The following is a 27,837-nucleotide window of genomic DNA, read 5'->3' on the forward strand; positions in this document are numbered from 1 at the left end:
CACGGTCACATTTGTGAGAAAATCTGGACGTCACATTTGTGAGAAAATCTGGACGTCACATTTGTGAGAAAATCTGCACGGTCACATTTGTGAGAAAATCTGCACGGTCACATTTGTGAGAAAATCTGGACGATCACATTTGTGAGAAAATCTGCACGGTCGCATTTGTGAGAAAATCTGCACGGTCACATTTGTGAGAAAATCTGGACGATCACATTTGTGAGAAAATCTGGACGATCACATTTGTGAGAAAATCTGGACGGTCACATTTGTGAGAAAATCTGGACGGTGACATTTGTGAGAAAATCTGCACGGTCGCATTTGTGAGAAAATCTGCACGGTCACATTTGTGAGAAAATCTGGACGGTCACATTTGTGAGAAAATCTGGACGATCACATTTGTGAGAAAATCTGCACGGTCACATTTGTGAGAAAATCAAGCTGAGAGAATCTCATAAAAAGGTGAGACTTAAACACAGTACATTTATATGTTACACCTTTGCATTTTCTCTCGAATTGCATTATGTATTTGTAAAACGCTTTCTGTTTGTTTCAGAGTTTAGTTTCTTTTGCAAAAAAGGTTGCGTTTGTTTGCAAAACGCTGGATTTGTTTGTTAAGTTTAGGCACGATTTTCGCTCCATACTAATACTTCCAAACGCAATCAGTATAAGAATTAAATGAACCTGCTTTGTACAGTTCAATCGGCGTGTTCAGCCACTGAAACACTCTCTACAGACTTTCCCAAAAGCCCGCTCACGATAACGCGCACGAGAACAAAGCGCGTTATTGCGCACGAGTACAAAGCGCATTCTCGCGCGAATTTATGCTCTTTGCGTAGAGAATTGTCGGCAGTGACAACAGCGCCTACTGCGGTCACAAAATATCACGCGTAACAGAATATTTTGTAGCTCCTGGATGAGCGCTGCGCGTGTAGGGATTAATGCTGCGTTCAAGACACCTGGGAAGTGGGATATTTCCCACCACAAACGCCGAAGTAACGTCTGGGTTTAGTATCTTTAAAAGTTTTTAGTAGCATTAAAACATTACAAGTATCTGTTAACATTAAAAGAGCACCGTTCCATAAATTATTTCCGGGTTGGTGTGGGAACTCTCGAATTTCCGAGAGCACGTGTAGGTAGGTAGCATAAAATTCCTTTAAACTACACTGGCTCTTTACTGAGCATGAGCGCTTCACAACCACTACAGTCTATGTTCACAACGCATATTTCATGTTAATTTCGAGTTAATAAAATATCTTAATAACATTTATTTCCATTGAAACAATTCATGCGTGTCATGAAGTGTTATTCCTTCAATAAAAAGATAAATTGATGTATTTAATATTTTGGTTTCTAATTAACTTTGCCTTAATACACATGGGGTTGATTTTTTTCTTTTAAGGTAAAAATGTATATCACAAATTTCTATTATATACAATACAATACGATATGTATATGTACACTTGATGTGCATACGTGCACGTGTAAACAAATCATTTTGTAAAGCACAAATACAGTTCATGTACTTGTCCACAGCACAGAGGATTCACATCTTTATGTAACCAATTGCATGCCTCCCAGACTCTTGGTCTGCTTTCAGAGACAGATGCGGTTACCAGGCAACCGCTCTTGTAGCTGTGTCCGTATGAGGCCTGAGTGGGGGGTTGTTGCTCAAAATGATGCTGAGCTGCTCTCCTATTGGCCACAGTTTCCTGACAAGTAAAATGATTGGGCAAGTGCATGTCACTCGAGAGCTTTCTCTCTTTCACTCAATGTGTTGTGCTCCGGGGGAGGAGTCTATGCAGCAGAATACATACATATTGTACCCCTCCCTCATTCTTCTGCACAAACATCAGTATGCCTACGCACAAGTCCAGCTATCATTTGTGTTCAGGAAAACACAACAGGAATGAATGGAACAATAGACTCCTCTGATTGTAGATGCCTGTCAGCTGGACATTCAGCCTGTGTTTCTTCTATCATTTGGTGTAGTTTATGTTTGAGTGGAATAAGCTTTTTTGCGTGGAGTAACCCCTCATATACCCCATGACGTTTTGCAGTGGATGCTGATGGATGAAAAATGGATGGCGTGTTGCTCATTCATCACACGCCTTTTCAGCAATGGAACCGAATGAATATATCAGCGTCTGAATACGGGGGCTAACACAGCAATGTGACAGAAGGTAAGAGATGTGACAGTTTTTCTTTGTGTGTGTTTTCAGTTTAAATTTCACCTCTTACATCACTTCTTCTTGTCTTCCTTTCGTGACTGTTTACGAGTGAGCAACCTAATCCTGTTCGTATATCTCAGAGGCCTTAGCTTTTGGCATAATCTGTTGTTTATACTGACATATACTGATAATTCTATACTGACAGTTATGGTTAGTCTCTGATCATGTGAATTGTCTGTTTGATGTGCCTCAGACATCAAAACACCGGTGACACGTTCCAAGTCTTTCACTTACATTATTATGGTCATCATGAAACTCCGCCTCTTTGCAGGATTGGTAGATCTGCAGCCCCGCCCGTGCTTCTGTCCCAGAATGCTGAGTCCAGTTCTCTGTTCAGACCTTGCGGTCTTGGAGCCAGACTACACAGAAGGTAACATTTACACACACACATCTACACACACACACGTCTGGTTTACTATCTCCGTGGGGACAGTCCATAGGCGTAATGTTTTTCATACTGTACAAACTGTATATTTTATTTAATGTTTTGCATTTTTAGATTTAAAAAAAATATTTTTCTGTACAATTTATAAGCTTTTTTGCCCATGGGGACCTCAATTTTGGTCCCCACGGTGACACAAGTCCCTATGTGTTGGTGTGCATATAAAATATGGATATAAAACATGTCCACACACACACATAACAAACTGTTATGTGTCTACACCAGTAGTTCTCAAACTGGGGGCCCCAAGATGGATCCAGGGGGCCACAGATTTTGTGGCATTTTATGAAATATAGAAATTGATCATAGATTTTATGCAATCAAACATCAGAGAAATAAGACCACCAGACAGAAGAATTGATGTTTCAGCATTGTATAACCGAATATGTTTTTGTTTAAATAAAAATGTTAAATTTAAGATTATAAGTCTTTATTTGGGGGGCCACAAAGCGATGCACTCTACACAAAGGGGGCCTTACCACGAAAAAGTTTGAGAACCACTGGTCTACACTACCAGTCAAATGTTTGGACACAACACTACTGCTGTTGACCTCTTTTTTTCTGACAGCACGTTACAATAATTTAATACATTTAATTAGACATTTTTTAGGAGACAACAGATTAATGAATTATCCTTCTCAAATACACTACTGGTCAAAGTTACTTTTTTCCACCTTTTAGAACCATAAACTGTGGAATAGCACAGGGAAATAGGAGAATTATATTGCGACTTTATTTTAAGTGTCTTGTGTTACAGTGTAATTATACATGTACTGTAAGTACTGAGTAATAATAATTAACTACTTACTATACTTACTATATTACATGTTATTCAAAAGTTATAGTAAATAGAACTATACACTGTAAAACAAATCCTATGAAAACTTAACTTAACTTAAGTTTTCCTATGAAAACTTAAAATAACAGCTTTTTTCATGTACAATTACATGTTTTTCATTTTTTACTTTTTCTGTAATCTGACGTTTTTTACCGTATTTCAAAAATGTGTAAAAATCTTAAAAAATATGTTTTTGTACATTATACGTGAGGGGCACTGTAAAATAAAGTGTTTCCAATAATCTAAAGAAAGAAATCTAACTTGTTATTTTCGATCATCTTCAGTGTACATTCAGTAACTTTTTGCCTAGAAAAGGCAGAAATGTTCTCCCGGCATTTTATCAAGCAGTTTCTTGGGGTTTCACCCTGACGTGCTTTTTAACAATATTAAAGGATGTTCTGCCCTCTTATTGGCAGCTTTTTTTCATTATTCTTCCATTTTAAAGACATTTTTTGTAAATAAAAATGTAGTGAAAATTATATTTTTGTGTATGAAACTAGTTTTAGAAATTCAGGCATGCTTTAAGATCAAAACCGCTTCAAGATAATAAGAAACACTAGGTATTTTGTATGTATTGAAATGCTGTTTAGTTGTTCAAGATGTATTTTTCTTTTGGTGTTTGATTCAGCTGATGTCATCTCTACGGTGGAATTCAACCAGACAGGAGAGTTCTTGGCCACAGGAGATAAGGGTGGGAGGGTTGTCATCTTCCAGAGAGAGCCACAGGTTACCTCTTTTTATAAATTGTATTTCTTATTTTGACATATTTCCTTTTGAAACAGTTGTTTCAACAGTACCAGGTACATATCAAGGGGCTTATTGTTTGTTTTTAAGCCAAAAGTCTTTTGCTTATGCTGCTTTCCAGCGAAATCACAATTGCTGCTTGCTGTTGGGAGGAACATTTTTCCTCTATAACGAGAACTTTATGTGGCCAGTTTTTGTTTCCACCCCTTAGAACAAGATGAGTCATCAATATTTTGGTCCATTTTTTCTGGAAAGGAAGGCCTTACATTATTAATGTGTATATATGTAATGATAATTTACTTTAATTTTTATGAGTATGAGTACAGATAGCCTCAAAGCTAACATACATTCAATAACAGGCACTAAACTTGCATTTTAATTTTATAGTTAAAAGAATTCAATAGGGTCTTGTTATATTTGTACCTTATCCAACCATGTTAAGAGATACAGCAGCATAAAAAGAAAGAAGTAGAAAATGAATTATTATGCTTTATATTAGTAATAATTTGTATTCATTTTAACACCATTGCTTTTTGTTATTCCTCCACCTTCTCTCTTTCAGGGCGAGTATAATGTTTATAGTACATTTCAGAGTCATGAACCCGAGTTCGATTACTTGAAAAGTTTGGAGATTGAGGAGAAAATAAATAAGATTCGTTGGCTGCCTCCACACAACCCCGCCCACTTCCTCCTCTCCACCAATGGTAACAGCTGAAACATTTAATAGCAATTGCACAATTCTGAGACACAGTGCTGAATCTTGAGAAAAGGTGTTGTGTTTATTTTCGGTCAGATAAGACCATAAAGCTGTGGAAGGTGAGTGAGAGAGACAAGCGAGCAGAAGGTTACAATCTCAGAGATGAGGAGGGAAGACTGAAAGATCTTTCGACCATCACCACTCTACAGGTGCGTTACAGCAATTAGAAAACAACCAGACGCGAGCATACAGTCAGTCATACCTTTATTAAACAAAATTGCATGACAGCTTTGTTAAAATGCATTGCGTGGCTTCAGAAACCTTGTTATTCAGGATCTGTGTGTGTGCTCATGTAGGTTCCGGTCCTGCGGCCGATGGATCTGCTGGTGGAGGCGACGCCGCGTCGAGTTTTTGCAAACGCACACGCGTATCACATCAACTCCATCAGCATCAACAGCGACTGTGAGACGTACCTGTCCGCGGATGACCTAAGGATCAACCTGTGGCACCTCAGCATCACTGACCGCAGCTTCAGTATCCTTCCCCATATGAGCAGAGGAGACACAGTTAATGTGACAGCAAAGGTCTGAAGTAATTTAATGTCCTTGAGTAAGTAATGATAATACTCCTCGCATCAAAAAGGATGCTGGTGTGATGCTGGTCAAGATGGAGGATCACCATAGCCAATGCTGTTCACTAGGTAAACTTAAAAGGGTCATATGGCACGAATACGTGTTTTTCTGTGTCTTTGGTGTGTTATAAGTTGCCCATGCATGTATTAGACACGTAAAATTGCAACAATTAAAGTGTGGGAACAAAAGATGCATTCTACCTAAAAGCGAATGCTCACCCAGACCTGCCTGAAACGCCTCGTGTAACCACACCCCCACAAATCTACATCAGTTCATGGTATGAGTTGACTAAGACCGCCCAAATGTAGACGCAAGTAAGGTGGGCGTACCTGTCAGTACAATTACTTTGGAACCTGATGTTCCAAATATGGACATGTCCGTCACACGCTTGCAGTATTTGACCAATCACTTCGCACTGGTTAACTGGCCAATCATAGCACACCTCGCTTTTCAGTGCCATGAGCTTTGTAAAAAAATCCACGCGTTTCAGAGAGGCGGGGCAAAGAGGAGATACAAACATGCACGGTATGTGGAAGATACAGCGTTTTGAACCTTAAATCGTATATACACATTGCATTACATCTAAAACAAATGATAATGTTTGTTTTAGCCGTGTCATATGACCCCTTTAACTGGTCAGACTCATCATCCAGCGTGGTATTCTTAGTGAAAAAACCCTGTATTCGAAATCACTTCCATAGCCTACTATATAATATAGTATCAGTACGCAGAATAAGTAGTATGGACAAAACGTCAGTATGCAAAAAAAGAAATACCTGGATGGTCTATTGTTCCACCCAGATTTTAAGTTGTAGTAATGTTTTTCCGTATTGTGACATACTTTATCCAAATGTTATGATAATTTAACATTTAAGAAGTATGCACTTCGTTTAACTCGGTATGTACCGGCACAGTAGGCGATTGCAGTTTTGCTGGCTAAGATTATTCTAGGGAACCATCTACAAAAACACATACTGGTGGCCAGCTGTGATGATCCAAAATATTTTTCTATGGTGCTTTTTGTTGAAAGTGTCAGTAAAGATTTATTTTATGAATTTGGGATGATATAAAACCTCCTTGTGTTGGATTTCCTAAGTGAATTGATCTCAGATATTGTAGATCTGAAGCCAGAAAATATGGAGGATTTGAGTGAGGTGATCACAGTGGCAGAATTTCACCCTCACCACTGCCACCTGCTGGCCTTCAGCAGCAGCACAGGAACCACGCGTCTCTGTGACATGAGAGCACGCGCTCTCTGTGACCAACATGCCAAATGTAAGCTGCACCAATGCATTTAATACCAGTTGATTTTGCCAGGGGAGGGGTGTGATCCTGGATCAACACATGTTGTACAAACATAGTATTTTTCCCAAGCCATTAACTTAAGTTATGTCCCGACTTATATTAAACGTACTATGTTTTATAATGTAACACTGTGTGTGCGTGTGTGTGTGTGTGTGTGTGTGTACGTGTGTGCGTGTGTGTGTGTGTGTGTGTGCGTGCGTGCGTGCGTGCGTGTGTGTGTGTGCGTGTGCATCAGTGTTTGAAGAGGCAGTGGATCCATCTCGGCGATCGTTCCTCTCAGAGATTGTTTCTTCGGTGTCAGACATAAAGTTTAGTCACAGTGGTCGCTACCTGCTCACCCGAGATTACCTCACCGTTAAAGTCTGGGACATCAACATGGAAAATAAACCAGTGGAAACATACCAGGTCTCTCACCTACTCACTCACTCACTCGCTCACTCACACTTACAGACTTATGTACATTCACACAATGATCTGTTTACATTTTAAGGCTCTCAGTGCAAAACTAATGTGTTTGGCTCCGTAACAAAAAAGTACCAAGAGAAACATGGTTGTATCACATATTAAGGTACTGCTGTAGTACACTGTTGCTTTACTTTGGCCAGCTCAAAGAAACTAGATGGAAATGAATCATCAGCCAAGGGTGGAGACAACCACAGGAATATATTTCCTTTCACAAACATCTTGATGTGTGGTTGGACAAAATTGACGTGTGGTTGGACTTCCATCTCCATCTGTATAGTACAACCTTTTAATATACATATTCAACAGAAGCCTATAGCCTTTTTTATTATTGCAAATAATTTTGTGCTTTTAGTTTTTTTTTGTGTGTTTTCAGTTTTTTGGGGGGGGGCTTCAGACATTGTAAAATCAACATTTTTTTTTCTATGGCAACATTTTGTTTAAACCTTTTCAAATAATATTTAGGCCTATATTTGATTTTACTTTAACTAACATTAATATTTTAATAATTTAAGCTTTAGTTAACAATTAAAACCATGGCGTTTACACCAATAAATATTAAGCATTTATTAACATTATTTTTATTGTATGGTTATAAAAAAATATTTTCATTTGTTATGTTTTTGTTTTGTATAAAAAACACAATTTACCTTAAAGAGCTGCAATCTTTTGCCTCTCTATCGCCATCTCTATTTGAAACATAAAACTGCAGGTCACTTATCTATCTTTACCAGAGTTATTATAGTTTTGATTTTAGACTTATTTAGTTTTATTAATACTTTAAATTGGCTTTTATTTTTAGATTTTTTTATGTTAATTTTGATTATTTTTTAGCAATTTGGTATATGCTTTTGTCATTTTATAATTCATTTTTTATGTTGCTATATAATATTAATTAGTATTTATTTGTTATATATATTTTTTCAAAAATATTTTTTATATTTTTATTTTACTTTTTGTTTATTATTATAATTTTAGTGCTTTAAACTTATTTCAGTTTATTTTTGAGGCAACATTTCAATTTTTCCTTTAGTTAATTTTTTCCAATAATTTTTAGGTCAATATTTGATTTGATTTAAATGAACAGAAACGTTTTCAAAGTTTTAATTTTAGTAAAATAAATCGTAGTAAAATAAGGAGACTATTTTAAACATTGTTTGTTTATCTTTTGCTCAATATTGGTATCAATATTGTTTTTTAATGCTGATTGTTTGTGGAATTATATCCAAAAAAGTTACGCATTGCAGCTTTAACCTAAAATAAACCTGACTTAACACCACACACCTCTTTCTTTCTTAGGTCCACGACTACTTGCGAGGCAAACTGTGCTCTTTATACGAGAGCGACTGTATTTTTGACAAGTTTGAATGTGCGTGGAACGGAACAGACAGGTGAGCCCTCTTCCTTAGGATTTAACCTTTGACACATAACTCAAGAGGAGTCAGCTGCTATGCATCTGTTCTCTCTCAATCCCTCTCTTCCTCTCCAGCGTTATAATGACAGGGGCTTACAACAACTACTTCCGAATGTTTGACCGGGCGAGCCGACGTGACGTGACTCTGGAGGCCAGCCGGGAGCTGTGTAAGCGCAGGGCGGTCCTGCAGCCGCGACGGGTGTGTGTGGGGAGGAAGAGGAAAGAGACGGACGTCAGCGTGGACAGTCTGGACTTCCGCAAGAAAATCCTCCACACCGCCTGGCACCCCAAAGACAACATCATCGCCATCGCTGCCAGCAACAACCTCTACATTTTTCAGGACAGAATGCCGACCCACGGACATCACCATGCACAACAAATACAAAGCGCGCCTCCCGAATGAGACGCTCGGACCAGACTTCTGTAAAGTTACACTCGGCACAACACACGTGCTCAAGAGCTGTTGTTTGCCCTTTAACATCACATTTCTCATCTGGATTCAGTGACGCCAGCCTCAGAACAATCATAAAAACTATGATATGTATATAAGCTTAACAATAAGATCTATGGTCCTGAATGAGAATGTATCGCATGGCATGCAGTATGAACATTCTGAGAAGGAAGGTTCAGCTGCTCTGAAGCATTCAGATCGCACATGCATGTTTACAAAGCTGTTTGCTTCTAAACAGGGCTCATTTAACTATAGGATGATTGTGATGAATCCGAGCCTTTCCCATGCTTTATAGCGCTCTGCTTGTACAGAATTATGTCTGTTCTTCTCAGGCTGGAATTTTCATGGGTTTGCTCAGGGACACTCATGGCCTCTTAATATGTTTAAAGGCAAAACTTACAAAATGAAATCCAGAAGCAGGGGTCAGAATGCAGGAATTATGGGAGACTGCTGAAAGGAAAACAGCACGTGCAGGGATCAGTTTTAATGCCGAGTCATCACACCTCAAAAACATTCCCACTTCAGGCGTATGCTTCCTAGCGCGCTGATTTGACTGTTTTATATAATGGATCCCAAAATGGATCATTTACTCACCTTCATGTCGTTCCAAACTAATACGGCTTTCTTCTGTTAAACACAATAAGGAGATATTTTGAAGAATGTAGACTCTGCTCCTTTGTATTGAATGAAAGCAGCAGTGACCAGGGCTTGTCAAGCTTCCAAAAGTACAATAAAACACCATAAAAATAATTGCTATAGTGTGTGCTATATTCCAAGCCATACAATTTGCTTTGTGCGAAGAAGAGACTGAAATTCAAGTTGTTTTGACAGAATCTAAGAAGAACATGCGTCATGATCCCAATATACCAGTATTGGCAAAACTGATATTAGTAACTGATTTTGGTATTAAGCTAATATTACACAAATGATAATAGTAAATCATTTTGCCATAAGAGCCACAATAGTTACAACTCACTTGTGCTTTATGTGTGATTGGCCAAACGAACATTAGTGTTTATCAGTATATACAGGATATTTTTTAGGTTCTATAAATATCACAATAATATTATTATCATTCATTATTTTGGGCTTGATAATTGTGTAGTGAAAATCTGACATTGTCACGGCTAATATTTAGAAACTAATGCTATTTGTCATTCATGTCAAGCTAAGAAAAAGGAATATTCTACAAATTTAAATATGGAAAACAAACAAATGACAATCATTTTCTGCAAATAACATCATTGTTCCTTATCTGAAGCTATTACATGGCTTAAGGAAACGTTTGTTTGGGACTTTTTTTAAAGGGATAGTTTAACAAAAATCTTTTACTGACCTTAAAGTTGTTCCAAATCATGTATAAATTTCTTTAGATATTTGGAAGAATGTTTATAACCAAACAGTTCTTGGCCACCATTGACTACCATAGTAGGAAAAATTACTTTAGATCTTTTTGTTCTGTTGAACACAAAGGAAGATATTTTGAAGAATGTGGGAAAGCAAACCGTTCTGGGGCACTTTTGACTACTATTGTCATTTTTCCTACTATGGTAGTCAGTGGGGTCCAAGTTTGGTTACAATCATTCGTCTAAATATACTTCTGTGTGTTCAACCAAACAAAGAAATCGATACCGGTTTGGAACAACTAGAGAGTGAGTAATTCATGACAGAATATTCTTTTTCGGGGTGAACTATCCCTTTAAGGACTTTCTTGGCATTTTCATGGTGATTTATTGTCCTGTTCAGAACTTGGCAACCCGTTGTCTGTATGCTCAAGAGCACGGTCTTTAAAACCTCTTTTCCAGTTAAGACGGAGGTTAAGCATATGGGTTTAAAACAACACGAGGGAGAGTAAACGGTGAGAGAATTTCCATTTCTGGGTGAACTATCCCTTCATTTAGATTCTCAAAGTCCACCTTTAAGGTAAAATCCCAATTGTCCTGTATCAGATATTTTCAGCATGATGCCTGTTGGTAATTTTGGTCTAAATGATTTATAAAACAGAATTAACGTCCACAAGATAGCATTCCTGGTTATTGTTTTCACCCTAAAATGAGTCACAGGTGTTTCTGGTGTCATCAACTCAATTCATCTCACAGAAACGATGCGGTGTCGTTTACCTTGGAATTTTATTTCATTTAAAATAATTCATACAAATGCATACAGTCACAAACATTTCTTTTTGGATTCTGTTTAACAAAAAATATTCATATCTCATAGTATATATAGTATGTATATTGCTAGCCTACCACTTTACCAGGAAGGAAACTATGTAGGCGATGGAGAGCTGCAACTATCCCGGTGTCCTCGAAAAACACGGTACAACCAAGTCACACACAAACAGGCAAGCATTACGCCAGCTTTGCACAAGACATTTTTTTTGTTTTTGTTTACTTTATGTTTCGAAAACTGAACATTTCTGTTTTCTTTTTTAACACGTAAGGTAATACATGCTCCGTAAATGAAAATAAAAACATACTGAGTGTTGTTCATTACTGTACTGAATTTTGACTACAAAAAGACAAATGGGTACAAAACAATGCACTATGCGGTTTAATTTAAAAGGAAGGAAGGGGGAAATAAATTTTCCTGAGAGGGTGTGCAAATCCCGCCTCTTTCGGGGCTTTAAAAATAAAACAAGTGAAACGAATAGACTTTTTTCTTGTAACTATAACCAGGTGGTGAGATGCCCCCCGTAATGCTGTTTCCGTTTTTTTCTTTTCTACAAACCACAAACAGGTTACATTCATGTAATAGCTACTGTTGCTTTAACAACGAAACCCATTAGACAGACAAAATAACAGATAAAAGATCGCCCACTGCACTTGGACAGACTACAATCTAAAACAGCAGGATTTTGCCTCGGGGAGAAGTTTACTTTGTTATAAATCCACAAGATTTTTATTTCTTTTTTCCCCCACACTAGATACTTCAAAGAGCTCAGTCCGTCACCGTCAGTCAAAGAGTTGGCTACTTCAAAGTCGCTGTTATGTTTTTTTGGCGGCTGGTTCGGAGCCCGGGAGCCTGTTTCCGCTCCTCTTCTTTGGGGTAAAGAAGGACCAAGAGAGTTCGATAGTGGTACGGAAAGCCTTTCGACAGCGGGGCTACAACTGTTCGTTGGGATGTTGCTCTCTATCTGGTTCGGGTTTGCCGGTCTGGCCGGGTGACGGGGCGTGTGGAGGGTGGGCTACGGTGGCCAGGCTGTGGGTTATGGGCACGGTACTTGGCATGATGCCTTCTACGGGCGGAGGGAGACCCCCTGAAACGAGACTCGCTACACCTTGGGGGTACCTGCAGGGTGGGAATAATCACCGACGCAGCTTTTAACAACACATTCAACAGCATTTGTCCCTATCAACAAAAGTAAAATGAGCCACATTTTAGTTTTGTTTTTTAGAAGAATGGTTCAACAGATTGTACCTATAAGATCCGTTAAGTTCTGGATGAACCACGGCAGGGTCCATGCCGGCCCAGTGCGTGGTCTGTGTGAGGAACTCTTTGTTCACGCAGTTCTTTAGGCTGTCTGGAATGCGACCTGTGGGCGGAAAACAACTTCATTACAGAAAACCCCAGAGTCATTGATCACAGCACACAAACAGAGACTGCGAGATCAGACACCCAATGCAATTCATGAGTCTGTGTACCGGTAATGGCTCGGCGGATCTCCCTCGCCGCCTCCTCCCTCATCTCTATGGAAGCCTGTTCGCTGTACCAGGCGGCGTGTGGGGTGCAGATCAGGTTGGGGGCGTCTTTAAGAGGACCCTGGCTGAAACTGAGACGCAGATACAGTTATAATCTGATCACAAATGTGACTTCCTGACAGAACTGTAGACATTCTTGCCGTTTTTTACATCCACTAATTAATCAACATTTTTTATGGGAAAGTGTGCACACATGGATGATATCAAAACAACGTATAAATACAAAATATTCAATGTTCAAATAACTAAAATACAGACAAACATTTTGAAATTTTAAACGAAATTGAGAATTACATTTTTTCATTCATTTATGACATAGAACCCATATGCATCTCTAATTCGAAGGACTTTATTGTGTCCAATGGTGTGACATTGCAACATTTTGAAAACAAACTATTAATATTAGGCTACATTCTTTTCTATTATTAATATTTATATTTATCATACAAAATAGCATAAGAGAGATTTATCTTCATTGTTTCTTCTCAATTTTTGCAGTCACACTATAGGACACATTTGCATATTAGTCTGTCAACTACCAATGTAGAGAAAATTATTACGAAAATATTGTCAAAAAAAGACTATTTTTCTTAGCGACAAGCTTAGCTTAAGACATTCAAGATGACTTCTTGAATCCAACGGTAGCCAGCAGTTTCTGACCCAACTTTTAAGAGGGAATGTTTTACAGCAATATGAAATTCTCCATTGTGACTGTCCTTAAAGTGATAGTTCACCCAAAAAGGAAAATTCTGTCAGTATTTATTCACCGTTCAAACCTGTACGACTTTCTTCCGCAGAACACAAAAAAACATATTTTGAACCGGTTGGTAACTGATCAGCGCCGGCACCCATTCACTTCTATTTAGTTTACCTGAAGGGCTCGGTCTCGTGGACGTCCAGGGCCGCCCCCCGTATTCTGCCCTCTTTCAGAGCCTGGGCCAGAGCTTTCTCGTCCACCAGACCTCCACGAGCGGTGTTCACCAGGAACGCCCCCTGACGCATCTATAGTCAACACAAAGCCACGATCACCGAGTTTTATTCTAACCCACATAACACAGTTCATAGAACCAGCACATCTGTGGGCAGCACCTGTTTGATGGTGAAGTCATTGATGAGGTGGTGGTTGTGTTCATTTAGACTGCAGTGCAGGGTGACGCAATCGCTGTGGAAGAGCAGGTCCTGTAAGGTGTTGACCCTCTGCAGCCCAAGGGCTCGCTCCATCCCGTCAGACAGGTACGGATCGTAGAAGATCACGTTAAAGCCGAACGCTTTGGCCCTCAGAGCCACCCCCTGTCCGACTCGCCCTGAGACCAGACATATCATGAAAGATGGGCCTTTTGATATTGAAATCGCTATAACCAGGTCATGCTTTGGCTATGAGATTATCTAGTGTCACTTTTTCTACACACCTAGGCCAATGATCCCCAGCGTTTCCCCTCTGATCCGGGCCGCCCCAGAGGCGACCTCTCGGATCTGCTCCACGCTCTGGACACGTGTGCCCTCCCGGAGGGCCTGGTGCAGCCAGGTGGTGCGTCGGTAAAGGTTGAGGATGTGACACATGGTGGAGTCTGCGGTCTCCTCTACTGAAGCTGCTGGCATGTTACAGACTGCTATTCCTGCAGATGTGGATGGATTACGGTCAGATTCCTTATACAAACTCAGAATAACATTTTATTGTTTTCTGTGCTTTTATTGTTCAAAGAGATTCTCGCTTAATGGTTTAGCTTTCTTAATTACTTTCTTAATTCAATTTTATGTCAAAATTATGTTTTATAAGTAAGTGACAGATGCATCACATTTTTGCCAACTTACATATAGAAGGATCAATTAATCATAAAACTTAAAAATTGTATGTACCACAAAATGATTATTGTTTTGAAAATAAATCTGTTGATTTTTCTTGTTTGATTTATTACGTTTTTTGTCAAAAATATCATCATGGCACTATCGTGATCGCAAACCCAATACCGTGTACTGTCTTGAATCATGAGCTGTATGTGCTGTTACAATCTAGCATAGATCAAATAGAAAAAAAGTTTTATTTCATCCCCTTTCTCTCCATCTAGGAGAAACCATCACGAAAGACATTATTTGAAACTTTATGGGAACAATGCTGCGTGAAATTACTTGTGACGTGTGATAGAGCTGCATAAGTCTTACCTAAGTCTCCAGCTGACTTTATGTCGATGTTATCGAAACCGCTGCCAATGCGGACAATTATGCGAAGTCCTTTAAACTTTTCCAGATCTTCTCTCATCAGGGTGATGGTGTGGTACATGAGCGCACCCACTGCTTCATTTAACACCTAAGAGACAGAGAGTACAGTGAATAAAAATATACTTTACAACAGAATTGTGTTCATATCTTTCATATCAACTCTGAACATTTCAATCACCTTTTAAAACTGTAAAATTAAACAAACGTTTGAACAAAATACAAACAACAGAACATTTATAACCAAATCAAAATGTTAAACGAATATCTTCGAGATTGTATTATATAGTTAAGATTAAAAAATAAATGTAACTAACTAAAAACTGAATCCCGAGGTGCTTCTGTACCAGTGTTTACATCTTGTGAAATGGTCTATATATGTGTATATATATATATGAAGAGTTTGGTTCCAAAATGAGATATCTCAGATACATTTTCAAAAATCATGTTTTTTATCATGTTATCATAGTTTTATTGTGTTTTATTGTGTTAGTTAGCTGTATTTTTGAGTTATTATGGCTTAAATCAAAACAACCCAACTGCAGTTGGATTTATATTAATTGGAATGCACAATAAAAATACATGATTTTTGAAAATTTATAAAAAAAATGTTATCTCATTTTGGAACCAAACTCTTCATATATATACTGTATATATACTGTATATATATATATATATAATATATATAATATAATATATACATATATATGTGACCCCTGGAAACAAACCAGTCTTATGGGTCAATTTTTCGAAATTGAGATTGTTTACATAATCTGAAAGCTGAATAAATAAGATGTCTATAGATAATATGAGTTGTTAGGATAGGACAATATCTGGGTGAGATACAACCGTTTAAAACTCAGGAATCTGAGAGCGCAAAAAAAATCAAATAGTTGAGAAATCGCCTTTGAAGTTGTTAATCAGGGGCACTGTGGCAGACCATCCACTCACAAAAATAAAGTTTTTATATATTTAAGGTAGGAAATTTACAAAATATCTTCATGGAACATGATCTTTACTTAATATCCTAATGATTTGGCTAATAGAAAAATCGATAATTTTGACCACACACAATGTATTTTTGTCTTTTACTAAAAATGTTCCCGTGCTACTTTAAGACTGTTTTGTGGATTTGTGTGTGTGTGTGTGTGCGTGCGTGCGTGCGTGCGTGCGTGCGTGCGTGCGTGCGTGCGTGCGTGCGTGCGTGCGTGCGTGCGTGCGTGCGTGCGTGCGTGCGTGCGTGTGTGTGTGTGTGTCAAAAAATCTGTATATGTATATAAGACATTATATATTGTGACTGTAAGACTGCAACACACCACTATTTATTTTGACTAAACGTATCACAAATTCAGCTTTAAGACGCAAGATCTTTACTGTAGAGGATTTACAATGATAATAAGTTGACAACACTTGACACAATCTAATAAGGCAAGCTCTGAAGTATATTAATGGTAAATACACAGCATAAATGGTATTACCACATCACGGTCCGGGATGATGATGAAAAACATAATTCATCAAAATGAATCACAACATTAAGTGATCGCTGTTGTTTATGAGCTGCAACAAAACGAAACATATTCCTACTGCCAAATATCATTTCCATTGCGTTCAGTTGACAGTTTCACGTCACTTCATCATTTTCTAATCATTTCTCTTCCAGACACACAATTGATTTTCTATGTCATCAGAATGACGGCACAGTTGAGCAGCAGTATTGTAAATAAGTCTAATAAGATGGCTCTTTGTAGGTTTGTGGACGGGGGCAGTAAGGGAGTGCCATCTGTCTGAGCAGGCCTGGGGAGCGTTCTTTGAGAATCAACCTGGCAGCCGCCCAGGACACAGAACATGCAAAGAGCAATCGGCAAATCAGCAAAGAACGGTCGGGCTGGGCAACACTTAATGTCTAAATGAGCACGTAAACAAATTTAAGGGGAGTTAATATTTATACGACAAGGAATCTAGTGATTTATGTTGAGAGTGAATGATTTATGGCGCCCGCTGATTGCTGATCTTTTGTGTGTAACAGTTGACTGAATCCAGCAAATGGGTTTAATTTAGATGAATGTGGAGCACGGAAGAGAAAATGGTCACTCTTAATAATATTGACAGGAGTGAATCAACCTTACATGCACTTCAATGAATGACACACTTGCTCTTTTTTGTTGAGCTAGTTGTATTTCATCAACAAACACTTGAACGTATATGACTATAATGTGTCGGCCACAACTTTTTTAAATAAAGCATGTCTTTTTTCCCAAGAGAAACAGTAAACAGTCTTGCCATGACGTGCATTTTGCAAGTACTAAAATGAAACTGGAACAGCTTTGTATGGTATGTTAACATGTTTTGACTTCCATCTTTTAATTATATTTGACTAAAATGTAAAATAAATAATGATATAAAATAAAATATGACATAATATTGTTCATCGTGGACTGCTGGCCATAATAAAAGTGAAAAAATGTTATATTTGCAAGTCCTGTGAGTTAAGACACACTTGTAATGCTGTGGTTACACCAAACGTGAATTCTTTTCGATTTGCACGAGTAAATTACATACAAAGTCAATGCAAAGACACGATTAGAAGCGAACAATAGACGTGCGTCTAAATTTCAATTCAAAATTTTAGTCTAGATTTCAAATCGAGCGAGAAATCCACGCGAAGAGCTCATTGACACCTACTGTTTGATACGTCCGGACGTGTGAAGACACTCCCCGTCGTGTGATATTTTGTCGCGTCACTTTTCGCGCGAGTAATAAAGAGAGGTAAACGCAATGATTTGCGTTTGGTGTGAACACAGCATTAAACTTTACAATAAGTTCGTTTTTGTTAAAAGTTCAATTAAAACAGTTCACTTTAGTTAATAGACACAATGAACATTAACAATTGTATCGGCGTTAACAAAGATGAATAAATGCTGAAAAACTATATTGCTCTTTATTATTTGTTGGTTAACGCATTTACTAATGTTAACAAATACAACCTAAAGTAAATGAATAACAATAAGCATTAAGTACTACTTTCATGCCGAAACATCACACCAAATTTGATTCCAGACATTGGCTTTTAACAAATGCTAAAGACAATGACCAATAGCCGCAAGGAAGAGGTTAGAGGAATGAAATAAATAAATCACATGAAGTACAGCGAGTAGGATGGCTGTGAGATTTCATCACACTACCCAGTGAATTCATCTAATAAATCATTCTACTCATTTCTGGCAAAAACGCTCTCGGCCTTATAAATATTACTTCAATTGTGCAATCTACTTTTTTAGCCGCTGAGATGAAGTGCTTTTTCCGAGTAACAAAGCCAAAGAGGCTTCGTCATGTCGAGCCAGTGGGATGTCTGATGCACTGCACAACCACGTTGTAACCTATATTACATTATATATTCATCTGAGCGATAAAATACCACGTCCTACATGAAATGCCATTCACAATGCGTTTAACTAGTGAAGTAGTGGAAAGTAGTATGTGACCCTGGACCACAAAACCAGTCTTAAAGTGATAGTTCACCCAAAAATGAAAATTCTGTCATCATTTACTCACCCTCCTGTCACTTCAAACCTGTATGATTTTCTTTCTTCTGCGGAACACAAAAGAAGATATTTTGAAGAATGTTGGTAACCGAACAGCGGTGGCAGCCATAGACTTCTATTGTATGGACACAAACCCAATGCAAGTCAATGGCTGCCATCGCTGTTCGGTCAACAACATTTTTCTAAATATCTTCTTTTGTGTTCTGCGGAAGAAAGAAACTCATACAGGTTTGACATGACAAGAGGGTTAGTAAATGATGACAGAATTTTCATTTTTGAGTGAAAGGGAAATAGCGTTTTGAAGTAGTAAGGGAACATTTAAGTAATAACCAAAAATACATTGTGTGGGTCAAAATCATCGATTTATTTTTGTGAGTATTGTGCTATAGGGACTTCATTTGGACAACTTTAAAGGCAATTTTCTCAATATTTTTTGCACCCTTAGATTCCAGATTGTGTTCAGATAGGTGTATCTCAGCCAAATATCATCCTATCCTAACAAACCATATGTCAATGGAAAGCTTATTTATTCAGCTTTATGTAAAAATGATGTAAAAATATCAATTTAAAAAAACTGAGAAACTGGTTTTGTTGTCCAGTGTCACATACATGTATGGCAAGACCTTGTTTAATCAATTGGGATTTGATTGGACTATGAAACGTTTCCCTTCCCACGTGGCCTTAAATACATTCGTGGAAAAAAATTACTACATTTTGAAGATTGATTACTTCTCTGAAGTACTGCACTGACAAATCTTGCATAATAACACTTACTAAAACAGTAAGTAAAAGTGCTGTTTTGACTTCAACTAACGCTACCGAATCAAAACAGTAAGTGAAAGTAGTACAGGTACCTTCTCGTGAATCTCCTGGGTGGACTGAGCATCACAGAAGGCCACAGTGGCCACGTCCTTCAGGACGGGCATCTCCACAGTGCAGTCCCGCCCATCCAGCAGTGCCACCAGAGGACGAGGGTGCATGGGCCCATTCATTATGGGAGGCCTGATCCCTGCAGACAACAATACATCACATATGACATGTTTTGTTCTTTTGTACAAATGTGTTTTATTCATCTGAACATGACGCTAACAACTTTATTTTCTATGCATAGCTAAAAGCTAAAAATTCACTGCTCAAATATAAATCTTCCTAAAACACACACACACACACACACACACACACACACACACACACACACACACGGAATATAAAGATGCACATTTGGCTCACGGACAAACACAACTATTGAATGCTAAGGTCCCTCGTTAGAGAAGAACTCTTAAAATAGTCACATTCACAAGCACAGAAACATGAAAACATTTCACATTAGCATATAACTCACACATTTCCAAAAACAAAACACAATGAAGGTTCACTCCAGGCTTTTTAGAAGGATTGCAAATATAAGTGAAGTAAATTGCAAATATCTTTATTCGTTGATTGTTTACTGTATAATAATCATGTAAAATGTGTTTTTCATGTTTTGACTGCTTTTGGGTGAATAAATGTTAGGTTGGTGTTTTCAAGGTTCAAGGTTCCAAGTTATTATAATCCCAAAGGGTGAAAAAAAACACACAAACATTGTAAAAGTATGATTAAAATGTGAATAAAAGAATCAATACTTCAAAATTGATGATGTCATAGTGTCAGTGAAATCGTCTTTTTACAGCACAAACCACAAAAAGGTGAGAGTTGTTGGGTGAGAATTAAAGACTAAATAATTAGATTAATTGAGAGTGTTACTCATACAAGGAACTAACTGCACACTTGTTTTATAATCATGTTTTATAATAACAATGACTGAAGTCGGTGTGTGATAAAGACAGCAATAGGGCTGTCACACGATTAATCGTGACTAATCGTTTACAAAATAAAAGTTTTTGTTTACATAAAATATGTGTGTGTACTGTATATAATAATAATTATGTATATATAAATACACACACATCCATGTATACTTTTAAGAAAAATGATATATGTATATATTAAATATTTACGTTTATATACAATATAAATTATATATAATATTAAAATGTATATACATGTGCAAATATTTCTTAAATATATACATGTGTATGTGTTTTGTATTTATATATTCATAATTATTATATACAGTACACACACATATCTTATGTAAAGAAAAACTTTTATTTTGCAAACGATTAGTCACGATTAATCGTGTGACAGCCCTAGACAGCAACACCTGTGGGGCTAATTTTGCTGTTTTTCCATCACCTGCTCCTCAGCACTTAGCTACATGTACTGAACAGAGATCAGCGATATTGTATTTTTTTTAGACTAAAAAATGTTTCATTTTGGGATCAACACTCATTGGCTACTTGTCTGATACACAATATTCGCTGTCATTCCACCTACCTTCACAAAAAAATATTTATACATTTTTTTGAGGGCAAAGGTAGCCAATGGCTACTGATTTATCTAATAATTATACTGATTTATAATAAACTGAATGAATTAAATTTACATTTACATTAGATACAGATTACATATTTACTATTCTTTAATAGTTTTATTTACAATGTTCAGTTTTGAGATGCAAGGTGTTAGAGTTTCTGAAAGCTATTCTAACACCTCTCGGATTGGGACAATATTCATCAGAAGCAGGTTGCGGTTGATGACACCATACGAGCAGCACAAAATGTGCATCTGTGAACTTGACCTCTCCCAGATATAATCATTCACGACCTGCATGTGCAGACATGGTATAATCATGCCAATAAGACGCAGACACACCCACTACTATCAGCCCCACACACTTCTTAGTAGAGACTACTAAATACACATTTGTGAACAAACATCTACTCCTCTAGGTCCTCTATCCCTCGCATCCATTCCCAAACAAAACCGTCTCTGTGTGTAACGAGTGTGAATTCTTACGAACATAAATTGAGCGTTGGTGACATTTATGCTAGCACAGCAGGGTCTGGGTATCTTGTCCACTGTTATCTGTTTGTGTCAGATTAAGGGAAACTGCCAACAACATGCAAAAGAATAAGATGCATGGGTGACACTAGCGATTCGTCTTTTGGGAATCAAACGCATTAAAAACAAGCCAGCAAAATAAGAATCTTGCACTGAAAGAACCAAACAGCAGTTCCCCGCAATCTCTGTTAAATCCCTCGATGCTCCGTCCATATTGCCCTGCCCCGAGGGTGAGCTGCATCTGTTAGAATTAGCTAGTTCATGGCAACAAGAACCAACAGGGTCAGTCGCACACGGCGTCTAAAGACCTTGACTGCCCACGGGCGATAATTCAAGCTGACATCTCCCTTTGTTGTCATCTGGTGAAAATGAAAGCCAATTTCAAATCCCAACCTCTCATTCACCATGTACAAAGAACTGAAGCTGATTCTAGCACGCTTCGGGTGAGCTGGGGTGAATTTCGTTTTTTATAATTCATGCATTGTTCTTAACCCAAATTCCAATGAAATATATGTGCGCGTGCATTTTCAAGAAGGTGCAGCCTAAATACTACAACATTCATCTCAAATAACCTCGGCACACACGTGAATCTGAATATCTTCAGAAATCAAACATGACCTCATAAAAATAATTTCAGATCAATCCATAAGATTGCGAAAGAAGTGTAGCTGTAACCATGACTTCTAGCGCTGTTCTTCCTACGGCTGACTAGTCATTTTATGAACCGTTCTAGAATCAGACTTTCCTTCGAAGAGAACAAAATTAGGAAGCGAGTCAAAGCCGGAACTGGAAGCCACATTTCCACTGCACAATGTGCGGGAGGGCCACGGGAGTGAGAGTCATGTCCTTGCCAACCCCTCAAATTTTCCAGAGGGGAAAGCGTGTGCTTTTTGATCACTCCAGCGAGATGAATGCAGTTAATAAAGAGGGAGATCACAGGTCTATAGCCCCACACTTTCCAACGTACAGGAAAGCCAGCGATTGTACGTGGATGAATGGCATCGATGAAAGATAATAGGAAAGAGGGAGAAACGAGAGCAGAGAGGAGGGGAGGAGGAAAGGAAGAGGGGGAGGGGAAGGCAGAATACTGTACGACAGACGAACCGACGCTCGAATGTTGGCGCAAGACATGCGTACGACACTTTCACGTGCGGCCCCATGCAGAAATGAAAGGGAAACGTTTACCTAAGGGCAAGCCTTTGTTCAGCAAATGCGAGCTTCCCATCTTTTAGGATCCGCCGGAAAAACGAGCGTGTCTCCTCAGCAGGGCATTCACAAAAATCCTCAGCATATGGCGGCTACTTCAATTTTCTTATTCCTTCTTTTCTGTCAGTAGCTAGCTTGAACGCACGCTCGTACACGCACACACACACACACACACTTCCCCCTCCTTTTCTTTCTCTCTCACTTACTCCCTCTCTCCCCCCCGCTCCCTCACTTTCTATTTCAACACCGACAAACACGCATGCACACACAGAATGCAAGTGTCACTGCATTTATGGGAGTGGGAGCGAAAGAGAGCGAGAGAGAGAGAGAGAGAGAGAGAGAGAGAGAGAGAGAGAGAGTGAGGTGGATACAAGAAAGACTGAGGAGGAATGGGGTGGAGCCTGCGCTCTTGCAAAATTGATCTTTTGTTTCCTGAGAGGGCGCGAAAAGAAAAAAGATCAATGGGAGAATTTGTTTCTTTTAGAACTTCAATTATTTTGAAAAAAAACTTTTACAGCTTAAAGTGTTTTTTTTTAGAATGAAAAATAAAAAAACAAACTGCATTCTTAAGTAACAAAATAGGGTGTGTGTTTCTTTTTCTTTTCTTTTCTTTTTTCTTGGCTCTTGCCGGGTGAACGTTATTTAACTGGCTCTGACAGTGATGGTTCTGGGTTATTTAGCTCTTGGAAAAGCAATTACTGAATCCCACAGAACAGCTCCGGGATGTGTCCAAAAATATCTCGATATGAACAGGGTTAGAATTGAGTACTTAAAAGAAGTGTCATGTTTTTAATAGCCTTTTCAACACCTTTCTTATGTTTCAAATAATACTCATCTTATCCTCAAACCTAATGTTAAAAACTGTTGTAAAGTAAATAATGCCTTTAATTAATAAAACAATTATTTAACACACACGTACGCACGCACTAATAGAAAACATCATATCTAAACTATTTTTTTGGTCAGTTTAGCTTTTCAATAACAAACATTTAACTTTTTTCATAGTTCAAGTGAAATGTAATGTAAGACAGTGTAATTATTTTTTTACACTTTGTGCACTTCCATAAACTGCTTTTTTGTACTTAATACTACTAAACATAGTCTTTAGTACTTATACTGATGGTGCCTCAAAATAACATGGTTGAATTAACTTAGATCTTCTTAAGTTTCTAATATAATAGTATATAATAAGTACAAAGTTAGTGTGTGAAAATAGAGCACTTTAAATACAGTTAAAAGGACAGTTCACCCCAAAATAAAAATTCTGTCATCATTTACTCACCCTCAAGTTCCAAATGAAATCTGTATCAATTTCTTTGTTCCGATAAACACAGAGAAAGATATTTGGAAGAATGCTTGTAACCAAACAGTTCTTGGACCCCATTGACTATAGTAGGAAAAATGACAATGGTTAAGTGCCCCAGAACGGTTTGCTTTCCTAAATTCTTCAAATTATCTTCTTTTGTGTTCAACAGAACAAAGACATTTTATACTATGGTTGTGAAGGGGGCCGTTGGTTTAAATGTATTTTAGTGCACTTTTTTCACCTGGGTTAACCTGGCACAGAGAAATAGAATTATATATTTTTATTAAGAAAAATCTCCATGATGTTAATAATTCAAACGGATGCTAGCTGATAACAATGTGGTCACAGATATTTCGTGCCTCCCTACATCTAAGAGCTTTCATCAGTTAACCAACATTACCTCGAAAGGTTAATGACTGCTTATATATGATGCATACTGTACATCTGCTGTCTGCTAGACCGCTGTCACAGGGTGTGAATAACAAGTCATTCCGGGAACACGTACATACTGTATCTTGTGTGTGTGTGTGTGTGTGTGTGTGTGTGCGTGTGTGTGTTCATGTTTGTATATCCCGGTGGGGACCTAAACCTGAATACACACCAACACATGGGGACTCGTGTCACCGTGGGGACCAAAATTGAGGTCCCCAGGGGCAAAAAAGCTAATAAATTGTACAGAACAATATTTTTTACAAATCTAAAAATGCAAAAAGTGTTCTATGATCTTTAGGTTTAGGGATAGGGTTAGGGATAGGGGATAGAATATACAGTTTGTACAGTATAAAAACATTACGCCTATGGACTGTCCCCACGAGGATAGTCAACCAAAGCCTGTGTGTGTGTGTGTGTGTGTGTGTGAGTGCGTGCGTGCGTGCGTGCGTGCGTGCGTGCGTGCGTGCGTGCGTGCGTGTGTGTGCGTGTGTGTGTGCGCGCGCGCTCCAGCGGAGAAGTCCGACCCATTGGTACTCAAGCAGAAGAGCCCCATTCTTTGTGAATTCATTAGCGCTGGTCAGGACCTCAGGGGGCCGTTGGTTTTGGCAAGTGAAGCGCGCAGTATACGTCACATATGAGATCCGCACGCTTCGACTATGTTGCATAAACCGGCTAATCACGCCGGTGCCATAAAATTGCACACACCTTAATCTAACAGAACATTTATGGGAAAAAAATACTTTGTTAAAGGAAAAAGTCGAGTCAAACTGATCTAATTGCAACTGTTTCACTAACCCCTTATTTGCCGAATAGACCTTGACTGGTGTTTTACGTAACATAACATGCCAGATGACATAAGCTGTCGGACGAGTTATAACACACCCTAAAGTCTGTAATAACAAAACATGTCACACCTTAGAAATAAACAAGTTTGTCAGGACTACATTAACAATTTATTTCTTTTTAAAAAATCCTAAAAAAGCTAAATCAGGGATGCAGAACCAACATCTTTAGTTTCCTCCATGTGAAGTAGAGCAAGGACATAACAAGGTGAAAACCTTCTCAACACCAAACCGAACATCCGCAACAGTCAAATCAATTCTCAGCTGTGGTAAGAGGACAGCTGGAGAAAAAACCTGTCACTGGACACAATCTGTGATGCATGAGAAATATTGCAACTGGCACCGCAAAAACCCATTGAAATATACAATGAAAGCGGAAACGTTGAAAGGGGGAGACGCAAAGAGCATAAGAAAGATGCCCCTGAGAAAAACTGCACTGCCTCACACACACACAGCTGCTTTGCCAGCTCACACACACATATACACACACTGCAGCGTGGCGAATGGTTAAACTCCCTCACATCGCCTATCTTGGAGGGAAGAGGGTGCATGGATAACATTTCCCTAAATAAATTCAGTGTGACTGAATGCATCCTATTAAACTCGGCTTGAAATAAACTGAGAGAGCACGGCACAAGAAAGAACATCTCCCACGAATACACAACGAGACTTAACAGTCCTTCATTAGATCACAGTCAATTAAAAATTTGTATCAGAGAAATATCTGCATTGTGAGGCTGTGCGGTCTGATCCAGATTATTCTCTGTCTCTGAATCTTGGCACAGCTTGTGCTATGATTCCAGTCAACCATGTTCTCAACAACAGACTAAATTCAACAAGGCCCTTTGAAAATATTCAATGTCTTGCTGGGCACAAAAAAATATGAATTATAAATTAGAAACAAATATTATCACACAAGCCTTCAAAATCTCCATCCATCTTTCTAGCTACACAACATTTTACATAATAGCCTACGTATTCTTGTAGTTTTGTACACATCCCGTATTAAGGATCTGGATATTTATTTCTACTTTAAAATGAATGTCAAATCAAATAAATAAAAGTGAATTATATTATGTACAACACCTAACGTTATACATTTTCCCTTACACGTGTCAGAGTATAATAAGGGGGGAAAGCAGGTTTAAAAATGTGCAGTATGAAATAGCATAGATAACGTTACCCAGGGGTGTGTTACATTTCTGGCTTTCTCGCAGCCTAATTGAAAGTTCAATGTTTATATAATACATTATTTTCCATTACTTAAGTTAATACAGATTTGATAATAAATCCTAGTAAGATATTCTGGGTCAAGAATCAAACAAGCGTTTAAAGGTAAAGTTGCGTATTTAACGCGTGGACGGATTTCTGCTAATGATGCGCCGTCACCACTTAATCCCTTGAAACTTTAAACGTCCAACTCAAGATAAGGTGAATCTTCAAATCAGCCCTATAAATGAAGTCCAGCTTCTGCTTGTAGCAGGAACATCTATGATTTTAATGTATATCGTGGCTAAATTGTTCAAAACTAAACCAATTTCCACATTTCTGCCCTTCTGTTGACAATCAAGAGCCTGAAATGCGAGTGTTAGCCAAGACAGCCGCCCCCTCCAAAAACAGTCCGAAACCGCCTTTCTCTGCCTTTCAGAAAATAATTTAGGACACAAAAAGCAGACCTCTATCAAAGCAGTCTAGACACTACTGACAAGCACACAACCAGGTAAAAAAGAAAAGTAAAACAATCACAAACCTTGCATCACCCTTTTTAAAGCCTGTAGTCCCTCAATGTGCCCGGTACTCGGGTGAAACATGCAACGAAATTGTGACCAATCACATCCGTGTGACCGATGCGATAGCCAATCGGAGTAGACTGCGTTTGGACGAGAGCCAATCATATCACGGCTCGTTGCTCCGGCGGACACAGTAGAGTGATGGGTGGGGGAGGGTTCACTCGCATGCTAATGCAGGAAAAAGAAATAGGAGCGCAATGTGTGGGGTGAAAGTGATTGGTGGAGGAGCTGTGCGGAGCGAAAAAATCATTCTTTAAAGCTCAGTATTAAACAATACGTGTGATCAGGTGTTTCTGCGTGCTTGATCTGAAATATTGATATGTTATAATTACTCGTCATATAAAGTGATACGTTTGCTCTCAGAACAAAAAATAGGTAAAAACTTTTGGGGGGATTTTTGCCCATCTGTTGTCAAGTTTTCCAAACACAAATTAATTTTACAAAAGGTTCCGATTCAAAGTAAAATCCAAATACATTAATACACACAAATATAAATATGTGTTTGATATGTTCAGATGTTTTTTGTTCCTATATATGTCTTGAACTGTACATTCTGTCAAAACTGATACAGGAATGAAACAACCCTTGGGGAAATTAACCATGGTTTTATTGCAGTGAACGTGTGTAGCAACCACTGGTTAT

The 27,837-nt window shown here is 38.3% G+C and overlaps 2 protein-coding genes across 3 annotated transcripts; one reads left to right on the forward strand and one right to left on the reverse strand.

The window, feature by feature from the left end:
- The first annotated feature begins 1,832 nt into the window (after positions 1–1,832).
- ppp2r2cb (protein phosphatase 2, regulatory subunit B, gamma b) lies at positions 1,833–12,250 on the forward strand. Its single transcript, XM_057349097.1, has 10 exons — positions 1,833–2,183; positions 2,503–2,601; positions 4,140–4,237; positions 4,818–4,959; positions 5,049–5,161; positions 5,309–5,486; positions 6,695–6,859; positions 7,125–7,294; positions 8,651–8,742; positions 8,841–12,250. The coding sequence occupies exons 2-10, from the start codon at positions 2,544–2,546 to the stop codon at positions 9,166–9,168; spliced, it is 1,344 nt and encodes a 447-aa protein (XP_057205080.1). The 5' UTR covers positions 1,833–2,183; positions 2,503–2,543; the 3' UTR covers positions 9,169–12,250.
- LOC130563520 (C-terminal binding protein 1) lies at positions 11,327–27,208 on the reverse strand. 2 transcript variants are annotated; one of them, XM_057349099.1, is made up of 9 exons: positions 27,156–27,208; positions 19,531–19,685; positions 15,078–15,222; positions 14,327–14,533; positions 14,007–14,221; positions 13,789–13,919; positions 12,861–12,988; positions 12,637–12,751; positions 11,327–12,507 (listed from the first exon to the last, which is right to left on the reverse strand). In XM_057349099.1, exons 1-9 carry the CDS (start codon positions 27,160–27,162, stop codon positions 12,321–12,323), a joined length of 1,290 nt encoding a protein of 429 aa, XP_057205082.1. In that variant the 5' UTR covers positions 27,163–27,208; the 3' UTR covers positions 11,327–12,320. The 2 variants fall into 2 exon arrangements, with proteins under 2 accessions (XP_057205082.1, XP_057205081.1); XM_057349098.1 differs by lacking the exon at positions 27,156–27,208 and adding an exon at positions 22,805–23,125.
- Between the last annotated feature and the right edge of the window lie 629 nt (positions 27,209–27,837).

This window comes from Triplophysa rosa, linkage group LG13 (assembly GCF_024868665.1).
Source record: "Triplophysa rosa linkage group LG13, Trosa_1v2, whole genome shotgun sequence".
NCBI lineage: Eukaryota > Metazoa > Chordata > Actinopteri > Cypriniformes > Nemacheilidae > Triplophysa > Triplophysa rosa.

Coding starts and splice junctions, on each gene's coding strand:
- ppp2r2cb (XM_057349097.1), top strand. CDS start 2,544: ATGCTGAGTCCAGTTCTCTGTTCAGACCTTGCGGTCTTGGAGCCAGAC. Junction 5,487..6,694: donor CATCACTGACCGCAGCTTCA/GTATCCTTCCCC, acceptor AATTGATCTCAG/ATATTGTAGATCTGAAGCCA. Junction 8,743..8,840: donor GCGTGGAACGGAACAGACAG/GTGAGCCCTCTT, acceptor CTTCCTCTCCAG/CGTTATAATGACAGGGGCTT.
- LOC130563520 (XM_057349098.1), bottom strand. CDS start 22,844: ATGGGAAGCTCGCATTTGCTGAACAAAGGCTTGCCCTTAG. Junction 14,534..15,077: donor AAAGTCAGCTGGAGACTTAG/GTAAGACTTATG, acceptor CCACATCTGCAG/GAATAGCAGTCTGTAACATG. Junction 12,508..12,636: donor GAACTTAACGGATCTTATAG/GTACAATCTGTT, acceptor CCCACCCTGCAG/GTACCCCCAAGGTGTAGCGA.